The 11740-nt window shown below is 41.6% G+C and overlaps 1 protein-coding gene, 1 long non-coding RNA gene and 1 other non-coding gene across 4 annotated transcripts in view; 1 reads left to right on the top strand and 2 right to left on the bottom strand.

Annotated features, from left to right (window-relative positions):
* The window catches only part of LOC124966655 (uncharacterized), a 44768-nt gene that overhangs the window by 23442 nt on the left and 9586 nt on the right, over positions 1-11740 (top strand). The window lies entirely within an intron of this gene.
* Positions 124-11740, bottom strand: part of Cxcl17 (C-X-C motif chemokine ligand 17) — a 15010-nt gene continuing 3393 nt past the window's right edge. The window contains exons 2-4 of the mRNA XM_047528183.1: positions 4784-4864; positions 3703-3804; positions 124-585 (exon numbers count right to left, since the gene is read on the bottom strand). Coding sequence (XP_047384139.1) covers positions 488-585; positions 3703-3804; positions 4784-4864 — 281 coding nt within the window. The 3' untranslated portion in view covers positions 124-487. The remainder of the gene's footprint in view (positions 586-3702; positions 3805-4783; positions 4865-11740) is intronic.
* On the bottom strand, positions 2316-2389 carry Trnat-agu (transfer RNA threonine (anticodon AGU)). Its single transcript has one exon. It is a non-coding gene; the product is annotated as a tRNA-Thr (tRNA).

Below are 11740 nucleotides of genomic sequence, written 5' to 3'. Positions count from 1 at the left end.
GGTCATAGGTGGGAAGAAGTAGGTGGAGGATCCAGGTTGGGTTTGGCATGAACAGGGTAAAGTGAGTCACCTGGATTGAATATGAGTTGCCGGACCCCATTTGGAAGAAATGACTTTGACCTATTACATTTAAAAACATTTATTGATTTCTATTTGCTACTTACTGTCATATTTAAGGTCAAGTGAGACCAGCCAGGAGAGTGGGGTTTCTAGATTCTTTCACATAGTTAAGCCGAAGCCCAGGTAAGGGAGGACACAGGAAAAGACTGGCAAGAGAAGGTGGTACTAGAGGGAGCGGTCCGTAATCAGTATGATGTTGGAAAAAACGCCATTTGATAGGACTGGAGTGACTTGGGGGCGGGGCAGGGAGTGGGGAGAATGGAGTGACTTGGGGCGGGGCAGGGAGTGGGGAGAATAAGAACATGCTCTTGTGCCCACTGCCTTTTTGGCTGAGAATTTTAATGGGGAGAGAAAGCTCTCAGAGCTCCTACAAGGGCAAAGCAAAGCTTTCTAGTTGACATCGTTTGAGAAATTGTTGGCAGGCTCTGGAGGGCTTGTTTGACTTCCTGTGGTGCCTTTGGTGTCCTACGGTGCAAATGAAGGGGGGAGACCAGTGTTAAAAGCATGTTTAAAATTTAATTTTTATGATTACTTTTAAAATGACAAGAGTACAACTTGTCCAATGGAAAAAAAATTTTTAAAAATATACCCAGCGAAAAGTAAAAGGTTTCCTACAACCTCAACAACTAGACCCTCCTCCTTAGAGCTAACCACCGTTAATAGTTTGTCGCATATTCTCCCAAACCTTTTGATAAAACACAACAGTTTACTTTAAAAAAATAAAATTATACCTTATGTATTGCTTTGCCCTGCACCTTGAAAAAATATTTTATTATTGCAAAATATTATATACGTGTAGAAATTAATAAAGTTATATATAGAGGCAGAACTCTTATAAGTGGGATTAGCACCCTATAAAAGAGGCAGAGGGAGCTGGCTGGGTCGTCCCTTCTGCCATGCCAGGATAGAGCTAGTAGGCATCAGCTATAAACCAGAAAGTGTGCCCTCACCAGACCCTGAATCCACTGGCACCTTGACCTTGGATTTCCCAATCTCCAGAACTGTGAGAAATAAATTTCCATTGTTTATTATAACAACCCCATCAATAGTATTTGGGTATAGTTCCAAGCGGACTAAGAGAGTACATGATGGCTGGGTATGGTAGTGCACTCACATCTGTAATCCCAGTGACTCGGGAGCCTGAGACAGGAGGATCACAAGTTCAAAGCCAGCCTCAGCAACTTAGTGAGGGCCTAAGTAACTTAGTGAGATCCTGTCTCTAAATAAAACATAGAAAAGACTGGGGATAGGGCTGGGGTTGTGGCTCAGTGGTAGAGCACTTGCCTAGTATGTGTGAAGCACTGGGGTCGAGTCTCAGCACCCCATATAAATAAATAGATTAAAAAATAAAGGTCTGTTGACAACTAAAAAATAGTAAAAAAAAAAAAAATCCTGGGGATCTGGCTCAGTGGTTAAGTGCCCCTGAGTTCATTGATTTTCCAATCCAAAAAAAATTAAGACAGTACACAAAAACATACTATAGTTACTGTATCTTGTATTTTTCCTTCAATTTTATGTGGGAAGGATTTATTTATATTCTTAGAAGTTTGTACATTCATGCTGGTGTGTGTGTGTGTGTGTGTGTGTGTGTGTGCCTGCGCACATAATATGCTAATGTATTATAACTTACCTATTCATTCTACTGTCAATGGACTTTTGGCGAGTTTCCAGTTTAGGGTAGTTATGGCAATTGTCATACATGTCTCCTGGTGTACTTTTTTTTTTTTTTTTTTGGCGGAGCTGGGGATTGAACCCAGGGTCTTGTGCTTGTGAAGCAGGCACTCTACCCACTGAGCCATATCCACAGCCCTCCTGGTATACTTTTGAGTAGGTACCTGAGAGTGAAATTGCTTGGTCACATAGTTTAAAATTTAGAAAATAACTGTCAAGGTTTTTCAAAGTGATTTACCAATTTACACTCCTGTTTGCAGCATGTGAGAGTTTCTTGGTGCCACTCTCTGTCAACACTTAGGTTTGTCAGACTTTAAAGCTTTTGCAGATTTGCTGATGAAATAGTAACAATCTCATTTTGAAATTAATTTACATTTTTCCAGTAATAAGGTTGAGTGTCATTTCACATGTTTATTATCTATTTGGATTTCCTTATCTGAGAAATAACTATCAACTCTTTCTTTTTTAGAAATATGTTTTGTTGTAGATGGACACAATACCTTTATATTATATTATTTGTTTATTTGCAGTGCTGGGGATTGAACCCAGGGCCCTGTGCTTACTAGGCAAGCACTCTACCGACTGAGCTACATCCCCAGACCTTTATTTATTTTTTTATGTGGCACTGAAAATCGAACCCAGGGCCTCACATGTGCTAGGCAAGTGCTCTACCACTGAGCCACAACTCCAGCCCGTGACTTTTCAACTTTTTTGCCTATTCATTGTATTGCTTGCCTTCCTGATGCTGGTTTGTGTGAATGTTTTATGTATTCTCAATACTAAATACTAATCCTTTTTTTTTTTTTTTAAATTTAGAGACAGGCTCTTGCAAAATTGCTTAAGTCCTTGCTGAAGCTGGCTTCAAACTCGAAATTCCCCCTGCCTCAGCCTCCTGAGTCACTGGGATTACAGGTGTGCACCACTGTGCCTGGCCAGCTTACCTCATTATTTTTGACAACTGTAGATTTGCCCAATTTATATTTGATGAACATTTTCTCCCCCATTTGTTTTTCAAGAAAAATACTACCATAGTTCTTGTACATATACCTTTTTTTTTTTTTTTTTTGCTTTGTTTTGTTTTTTGGTACTGGGGATTGAAACTAGGGGTGCTCTACCACTGAGCCTACACCCCCAGCCTTTTTATTTTTTGAGACAGGGTCTCACTAAATTGCTGAGGCTGGCCTTGAACTTGTGATCCTTCTGCTTCAGTCTCCCGAGTAGCTGGGAGTACAGTCCAGAGCCACTGTGCCTGGCTTATACATACATCTTTGAGTACATATGCTAGTATTCTATAGCTGAGATTTCTGGAAATAAGATTAGTGGTCAGAAGGTACACTCATTTACAATTTTTTATAGATACTGCCAAATTCACTTCCATCAAGAGAGTATAAGGATCCAGATTTATCCCATTTTCCATAATTCTTTTTTTTTTTTTTTCATAATTCTTAAAAACTGCTGTGCTAGTTGGGTGTGGCGGCACAGCGTATAATCCCAGCTACTTGGGAGGCTGAGGCAGGAGATTGTAAATCTGGGCAACAAGACAAGACCTCATCTCCCAAACCAACCAAACCAAACCAAAACAGCCCACACTAGGCAGGGGAGGAGTCATATCCTGTTCGACCCTAACACCGGTGTCATCTTCAGAAATCGATGATCAGATCCTGGTACCCCATCTCCTTCCCCTATGATAAGCATTGAAGTTCTAAAATCCAGGAATTCGGTTACCCTTTCTAGTATCGGGGCGATTGTCCCTGCTCTTCCTTTCTTCCTGCTTCTTCAGCGCCCAGGGCTGAGAGTGTGCTTTTCCTGCCCTTCATTCTGCTTCTCTTGTCTATTCTCAACCTCTGCTCCATCCCTAGTGACACCCAGGAGTGACTTTGGTTGAAGGAAGGTCAGTTTCTTGAAACTTACTGGTTTTCTTCACATTGACCGTAGAATGATCGCAGGGACATCGCTTCTTTGGCAGCCTGGGCACTGTCATGAGTTTTCTCTTAGAGGCTCTCAGAAACCAATCTGAAATAACAGGTTGCCGCTCAGACCCGAGGGTCAGTATGTTGGCAAGCAGGGCAGTATGAAGGGCAGGGCTTTAATTGCCATCTTCCAGGACTCCTGCTTCCTTTTTGTTACTGCAGTGGATGGGGAAAGGGGGTCACTGCAGAACAGCTGGAAACCTCTGGCTATTTGAACACCAGGATTTCTGAGCTGTTTTTCTGACCTCTACGGGCAGAGATTTGGTTTAGAGGGGAATATCATTGGGAAGATCACAGAATGAACAGTAAGATCTAGGCATTATCTCTCTTTTTTTTTTTTTTTTTTTTTTTTGGTACTGGGGATTGAACTAGGGGGTGCTTAACCACTGAGCCACATCTCCAGCCCTTTTAAATATTTTATTTAGAGATAGGGTCTTACTGAGTTACTTAGGGCCTCGCTAAATTGCTGAGGCTGGCTTTGCATTCATGATCCTCCTGCTTCAGCCTCCTGAGTAACTGGGATTATAAGGCGAGCACCACTGTGCCTGGCAATATCTTTTTTTTTTTTTTTTTAATTAGTGCATTATAGTTATACATAATGGTTGGGTTTATTTTGACAAAGTCATACATGCATGCAGGTGTTATCTTTTAAGGGCTGCTATATCTTGGGCAAGTCATTTTGCCTCTCTGTTTTCAGTTTTTTCTGTGAGTTAAATAAGGCTGTGAATAGGATCCAGGATGCTTTTGGAAAGCCAGGAAAATGTGAATTCTTTTGGAAGTCAGCCTAGAATTTTTGGAAAAAGGGGAAGGGGAAGAAAACGGTGTGCGGTTGGGCCAGCTCTTCCCTAGGCCTTGGAGTCCAGTTCTTGCCTGAGACTCAGAAAGCAAGCAGGCAGCTGTGCCACACGGAGTGGGCTGCTGAGGTCAGCTCGGAGAACATCTGCCCTGCTCTCAGAGGGGTGCAAGGGGCAGAGCTGGGGTCACCGTGGTGCCACCTGTGTTGTCCACGCTGAGTTACTGACCTTTGCACTCACAATCTCCACTGCCTTCCACGAGCTGCCGCCCGGAAGCCTGGTGTTGGTTCCTGTTGCCCCTGGCGACCCCTGTCGGAAGGAAACAGGTCACTTCCAGGCACAGGAAAGGGCAGGGGCCAACAGATATGGTCCCCAGCATTGTGCTACTTAGGTCAAGAAGTTGCATTTCTCCTCCTGTTTCCTCTGGGGACCTAGGGTGCTTCAGGAGACCAGTGTTTTAGGTGGATCAGGTTTACGATCTGGCCTGGAGAAAAGCTTAGCTGAAGGCAGGTGAAGAATGGCCTCTGAATGGAAGAGAGGACAAGGCGGGGCTTATCAGGACTGTACCCCTGTCCTCGTCCCCCACATCCAAATCCTCAAGACTTTAGGGGTGAAAGCAAGGATCACATCATTCCACTGACCACGATTTCCATCCGACCTCCGAGATGCTGTATCTGAATTCACAATCCCAGTTGAAACCGGCAGAGGATGGTATTTGCTTTTGTTCTGGAACAAATACACTCTTCTTTTGGCCCTATCCAAGCCAATTTTATTGTGATACCCAAACAAAACAAAACAAACAAACAAACCCCCCCAAACCTCCCACTTCTCTCTCTCTCTCTATTTATTTATATATATTTTTTATTTATTTATTTATTTTATTTTTAGGTACGGGGGATTCAACCTAGGGGCACTTAACCACTGAACTGCATCCCCAGCCCTTTTATATATTTTATTTAGAGACAGTGTCTCACTAAGTTGCTTAGGGCCTTGCTAAGTTGCTCAAGCTGGTTTTGAACTGTCGATCCTTTTGCCTCAGCCTCCCTAGCAGCTGGGATCACAGGTGTGGGCCACGGTGCCCAGTTTAAAAAAATTTACATATGTAAATAAACACAGGGTCTTCCTGTGTTGCCCAGGTTGACTTTTTTTTTTTTTTTTGTGGTACTGGGAATCGAACCCAGGGCCTTGCAAGCACTCTATCGACTGATCTATCTCCCCAGCCCCCAGGTTGACTTTGAACTCCTGGACTCAAGCAGTCCTCCTGCCTCAGTCTCTCAAATAGCTGGGACTATGGGCACACACCACTACTCTTGACTTTAAAATATTTTTATGACAATCAAGGATGATGGCTTATAGACTTGAGATTCTCAAGTTGGAACTGAGCCCAGAGGACACCTCCTCTGCACAGTGCTCTCTGTGTAGCGGTGTTTCCTGTCAGGTGGATTATGCCTTCACCGGGTTGCCTTTGTCTTTGAATGCAACTCAAACCTCCTCCTCTTCCAGTTATAGCTCATTGTTTGAAATTTGTTACAAACTGAGCTATGTCCCCCAAAAGCCACATGGTGAACCTTAACTTCCGGTATCTCCGAATGTCTGTTTTCAGAGATGGGGTCCTTAAAGAGGTGGTTAAGTTAAAACAAGTCTGTGTGGTGGGACCTAATTCACTGAGTGATGTTTTTTTAAGAAAATGCCATTTGGCCACACAGAAAAGACCCCAGGGCTATGTGCATACAGAGGAATAGCCCTGTGAGGATCCAGTAAGAAGGGGGTATTGCGAACTGAATGTCCGTGTCCCCATGAAGTGCATATGTTGAAATCCTAACCCCTAATGTATCAGGAAGTTGGCTCTTTGGGAAATAATTAGCTCATGAAGGCAGAGTCCTCAGGAATGGGATTAGTGCCCTTATAAAAGGGACCCCAGAGAATTTTCTCACTCTTTCTGCCACAAGAAGCTGGCTCTGTGCGACCTGGAAGAGGACCCTTATCAGAACCCAATCAATCATACTGACGCTCTGGTCTCAGAACTTCTGCCTCCAGAACTGTGAAATAAATTCCTGTGGTTTATAAGCCACCCAGCCTGTGGCAATTTGTTATAACAGCCCAAACTTAAGACAGCAATCGTTTGCAAGGCAAGGAGAAGGCTTCAGAAGAGACCAAACCTGCTGAAACTCTGACCTTGGATTTCCAGCCTCCAGAAGTGTGAGGATATAAACTTCTGTTGTTTAAGTCACCCAGTCTATGATATTCCGTTATGATGGTCCTAAAGCAAAATCTTTCTCCTTCACTAGATGTAGGACCAATAGTTCAGTAGTCATTCTGTTACACAGCTCCTGGCACATGCTAGGCTTTTGGTAAATGTTTCTTCAATAAGTGGGTGGGCAGGTTGTTTGGAGAGGGCCCTTAGAGATCATCTGGTCCAATTCAGGTCCCTATTTCCCAGACTTGTGCCCTTTCTGCTACACAGATGGAGGGTGTTACATCATTTCCCCAAGTGCTAGTTTTCAAATGTTCTCAAGTGCTATTTAGAGCACTGTGAAAATAAACAGGCGTAGCCTCTGCTCTCTAAACTTTTCTAATATTTCACTCGTGCCTGACCTATACTCCTTGATCCAGAGGAAAAACAGAATATTAGAGCAAGAAAGAACCTTGGAGATCATTTAGTTGAATCCCTTAATCGAGGAGGGTTTTCATTCTCAATGTAATACAACTAGATTGGAGAAAGTTTTGAGGTACGAAAAAAACTCACGGTTCTTACCAGCTGTTGGTATTTTGGTGTGTGACCTGTATATGGTTTTCTTTATGTAGGGATAACCACAGTACATGAACAGATTTCTACCCTGCTTCATAAAGCATGATGATTTGTCATCTTCAAAATAGAGATTTTTGTTATTTATTTATTTATATAAATAAATAATTATTTTATTTATAAATTAAATTATATGCGGTGCTCAGAATCGAACCCAGTGCCTCACACATGCCAGGCAAGTGCTCTACCATTGAGCCACAACCCAGCCCCAAAATAGAGATTTTTTAATGATTGCCACTAGTATATGTTTTCCAAATTATTTAACTGTTCTCCCATTGCTGAATCTTTACATTGCTTTTATGTTTAGATATTGATAAAGATCTTCATTCTTATAACTTTTTCTAAATTTTGGATTATTTTCTTGGGAAAGAAAATAAAAATATCCCTCATTGGAAGAGAGTTCCCAAAGTGAAAATACTGGTGGGAATATAAGAAAAATTTCTTTCTTTCTTTCTGTATTTGGGATGGAACCTGGGGGTATTCTACCACGGAGCTACATCCCCATTCCCTTTTATTTTTTTATTTTTTGAAACAGGGTCTTTCTAAGTTGCTTAGGGCCTCTTTAAGTTTCTAGGCCTCAAACTGGTGATCCTTCTGCCTCAGCCTCCTAAATAGCTGGGGTTACAGGTGTGTGCCATTGTGCCAGCCTTATATTTCTTGATATTATTATGAATTACTTTCAGAGGGCTGCAATAATTAACTAAATATCTATTTCCTTTATTTTTGGATGAAGAAACTGAGGCCCAGAGACAGCAAATGAAATGCCCAGGTTCACAAAGGTAATAGTGACACAATTAGGTTAAACCCGAGTCGTTATAGTTGTGGCCCCACATGAAAGCTAGTTTCATGCAGCTGAAAATGAAGCTGTTTGGAAGTGTTGGATCATGTCTTCCAAACCTCAGGCAGTCAGGGACTGTCTTCATGATTTTTTTCTTTCTCTGTGACCTCGCTAAGTTGCTGAGGCCAGCTTTGAACTTGAGATCCTCTTGCCTCAGCCTCTTGAGCTGCTAGGATTTATGATTTTTTTCTCTAGCTTGTATCACCTCAGTTATTATTTACCTCATACTTTTCCTCTAAATTTATTTCACAAAATAGCCTCATTCTATGTGATATTATCTGTGAAATTACAGGCTTGATGCATGCTTAGATCTTTTCCTAATATGTATTAAACATGTAATTGTTAAAGTAAAAAAAATGTGAATTTATGTTCCACCTCAGATTAGTTTTGGGAAACAAACAGTGTCACAGTGAAACAGCCTTTACATCCAGATAGACCTGGGTTAGCTACAGGCTTCATCACTGAACTAGATAGTCTTGGACAAGTCACTCTGCTTCCTTGGTTCTTGATTCCCTCATGTGTAAAATGAGGATAGTAATCTCCACTTTGTAGAGTTGTGAGGAATATATGAGCTACCATGAGCCTAGACAGGCATTCAGTTCAAGGGGGTTATTATTGTGGTTATTACTGTGGACTTCTAGTTATTTTTCAAAGATGGCATCTATGCTGAAATATTAGGCATGTGGCTTTCTGCTGTCAGATATTTTATTTGTAAAAAAGTTACTTGTAAGGCTGTGGTACAGGTCTGTAATCCCAGCAACTTGGGAGGCTGAGGTGGAAGTATCACAAATTTTTGAGGCCAGCTTCAGCAAGTTAGTGAGGTCCTGTCTCAAAAAAAAAAAATAAATAAAAATAAAAAAAGTAAAAATATGTTCTTGGAATTTGTGAGGCTCAGGATATAATATAGAGATATTTTTAAAAAAGGGCCAGGGACTTAGCTCAGTAGTAGAACACCCCTGGGTTCAACCTGCAGTACAAAAAAAAGGTACTTGTTAGGACTTGTGGCACATCTATCACTATTTAGATTTCCCAGTTCTGCTATAAGTTTGCTTTGTGATTTTAGCCAACTTGCTTAACTTGTCTGTGCCTCATTTACCTCATTTGTAAAACGTGGCTAATTGCACATTAGTAAGTGTTATGCTATTTTCCAGTTCTGTCCATTAGAGGGACTACAAGTAATGGAAACCACTAGCAAAGGATATATGTATCACCCATCATTTATAAAACAGCATTTTCCGATGAAAGGAACCTGGGTTCCCTGAAGAAGTTATGGATTTCAGGACTGCAGCAATAAAGCGAAGATGAGCATAGAATATAGTAGTGTCAGAAAGTAAGGAAATGTTCAAAAAATATTGGGGATATTACAAGATCACAAATGCCAACTTGAAGAAGCCCCAGTGGCCAATTCAGGGACAATATGAGTAATATAATAAATAAGGATAGTAACGGATAATAACTCATAAATATCCATGAGTCCACACTCACAGAAATAGATAACTGAATCAATAAGTAAAAGGAGGAGGAATAGGTCCTCTCTCTCTCTGTCTCTCACTCTCTCTGTCTTTCTTTTCTATTTGTAGCAGGGATCAAACCCAGGACAGGGGTGCTTTACCACTGAGCCACATCCCTAGTCATTTTCTTACTTCTTATTTTGAGACAGGGTCTTTCTAAGTCACTAAGGCTAGCCTCAAACTTGTGATCCTCCTGCCTCAGCCTCCTGTGTCTCTGATCACTGGAATCACAGGTGTGCTCCACTGTGCCCGGTGCTCTTTCTTATAGGAGAATTCCAATTACTAATGTAGAAGGAATGAAGGATTAGTGGAAAATCACTATTTGGTTAGTACCACAGTAATCATCGTGGTAGGTAAGAGTCATTAATGGACTTTAAAAAGTATTGAGTAAAAGTATGATAAGGAGTAGGATGTTTGCACAGTCTTAAAGTATCTCTCCACGGGATACTTATTAATTACAAGGGGGAAAATCATTAACTTTACGGTAAAGAAAACTAGCAGACACCACCTTAGCCAGTTAACATCACCAGCAATGAGAGATGGCAGTATCTTGGGTCTCCTTGTGTGGCATACTGAGAAGGACACATCACTTCTGTGGTATTTGCCCTGTTATGATTTGGATTTGAGTGTCCCCTGCAGAAACTTATGTGTTAGGCAGTGCAGGAATGTTCAGAGGTGAAGTGATTAGATTATGCAAGCTGTAACCTCATCAATAGATTCATAATTTAAATGGACTACTGACTACGGAGCAAGCGGTAATTGTAGGCAAGTGGGGTGTGGCTGGGGGGGCTTTGGACTATGTCTTTTTTTTTTTTTTTTTTTTTTTTTTTTTTTTGCGGTACTGGGGATCGAACTCAGGGCCTTGTGCTTTCAAGGCAAGCACTCTACCAGCTGAGCTATCTCCCCAGCCCCTGGACTATGTCTTGTCCCTGACTCCTCTTTCTCCACCTCCTGCTTCCTGGCTGCCAGGAGCTCAATAGCTTTCCTCCATCATACCCTTCTTCCATCATGATGTTCTGTTGCACTCAGGCTGAGAGCAATGGAGTTGGCCAACCATGGGCTGAGACTTCTGAAATTGTGAGCCCCATATAAACTTTTCCTCCTCTAAGTTGTTCTTGTCAGGTATTTTGTCACAGTGATGAAAAACTGACACATGCCCCATATGCATAACCTGAATTTACTCATGAGGAAACACTGGATAAACCTAAACTGGAGATATTTTTACAAAATACTTTTTTACAAAAAAGTATTAAGGGCTACGTGCATGCCTGTAATTCCAGTGATTTGGGAGGCTGAAGCTGGAGGATTGCAAGTTAGAGACCAGCCTCTGCAACTTAGGGAGGCCCTAAGTAACTTAGTGAGACCCTGTCTCAAAATAAAACATAAAAAGGGTTGGGGATGTGGCTCAGTGGCTAAGCACCCTCAGTTCAATCCCTAGAACCCAACCCTTCCCCCACTGCCAAAAGTATCAACGTATGAAAGAAGGAAAGACTGGGAAACTACCCTAGATTGGAGGATACCAAGGAGATAGAGCAGTTTTATTCAACATAGGATCCTGGATCAGACTCTAGACTAGAAAAAGGACATTCATGGGATAATCAGCAAAAATTAGTTAACATTATTGTATCAGTGCCAATTTCCTAATTTTGATAATTGTATTATGGTTATGTAAGGAGGTACTTGAAAAAAGTGGATAAAGGATATACTGGAAATCTATTTTTACACTTTTGAAAGTATGAGAAATCTGGGTTGGGGCTGTGGCTCGGTGGTGGAGTGCTCGCCTAGCATGTGTGAGGCACGGGATTCGATCCGCAGCACCGCGTATAAATAAATCAAATAAAGGTATTGTGTCCACCTACAACTAAAAATATTTAAAAAAGAAAATATGAGAAATAAAAGGTAAAAAATACATTAAATCTCTGAGGACAGTGTACAGTGCTTAGAACAAAGCCTGCAACACAGGAGGGTGTGCGTGTGTAAGCACGGTACTGGGGTTTGAACGCAGGGGTGCTTTCCCACTGAGCTACTCC

The sequence above is a fragment of the Sciurus carolinensis genome, chromosome 16 (genome assembly GCF_902686445.1).
Source record: "Sciurus carolinensis chromosome 16, mSciCar1.2, whole genome shotgun sequence".
NCBI lineage: Eukaryota > Metazoa > Chordata > Mammalia > Rodentia > Sciuridae > Sciurus > Sciurus carolinensis.
This window is presented reverse-complemented; position numbering and strand designations above follow the sequence as displayed.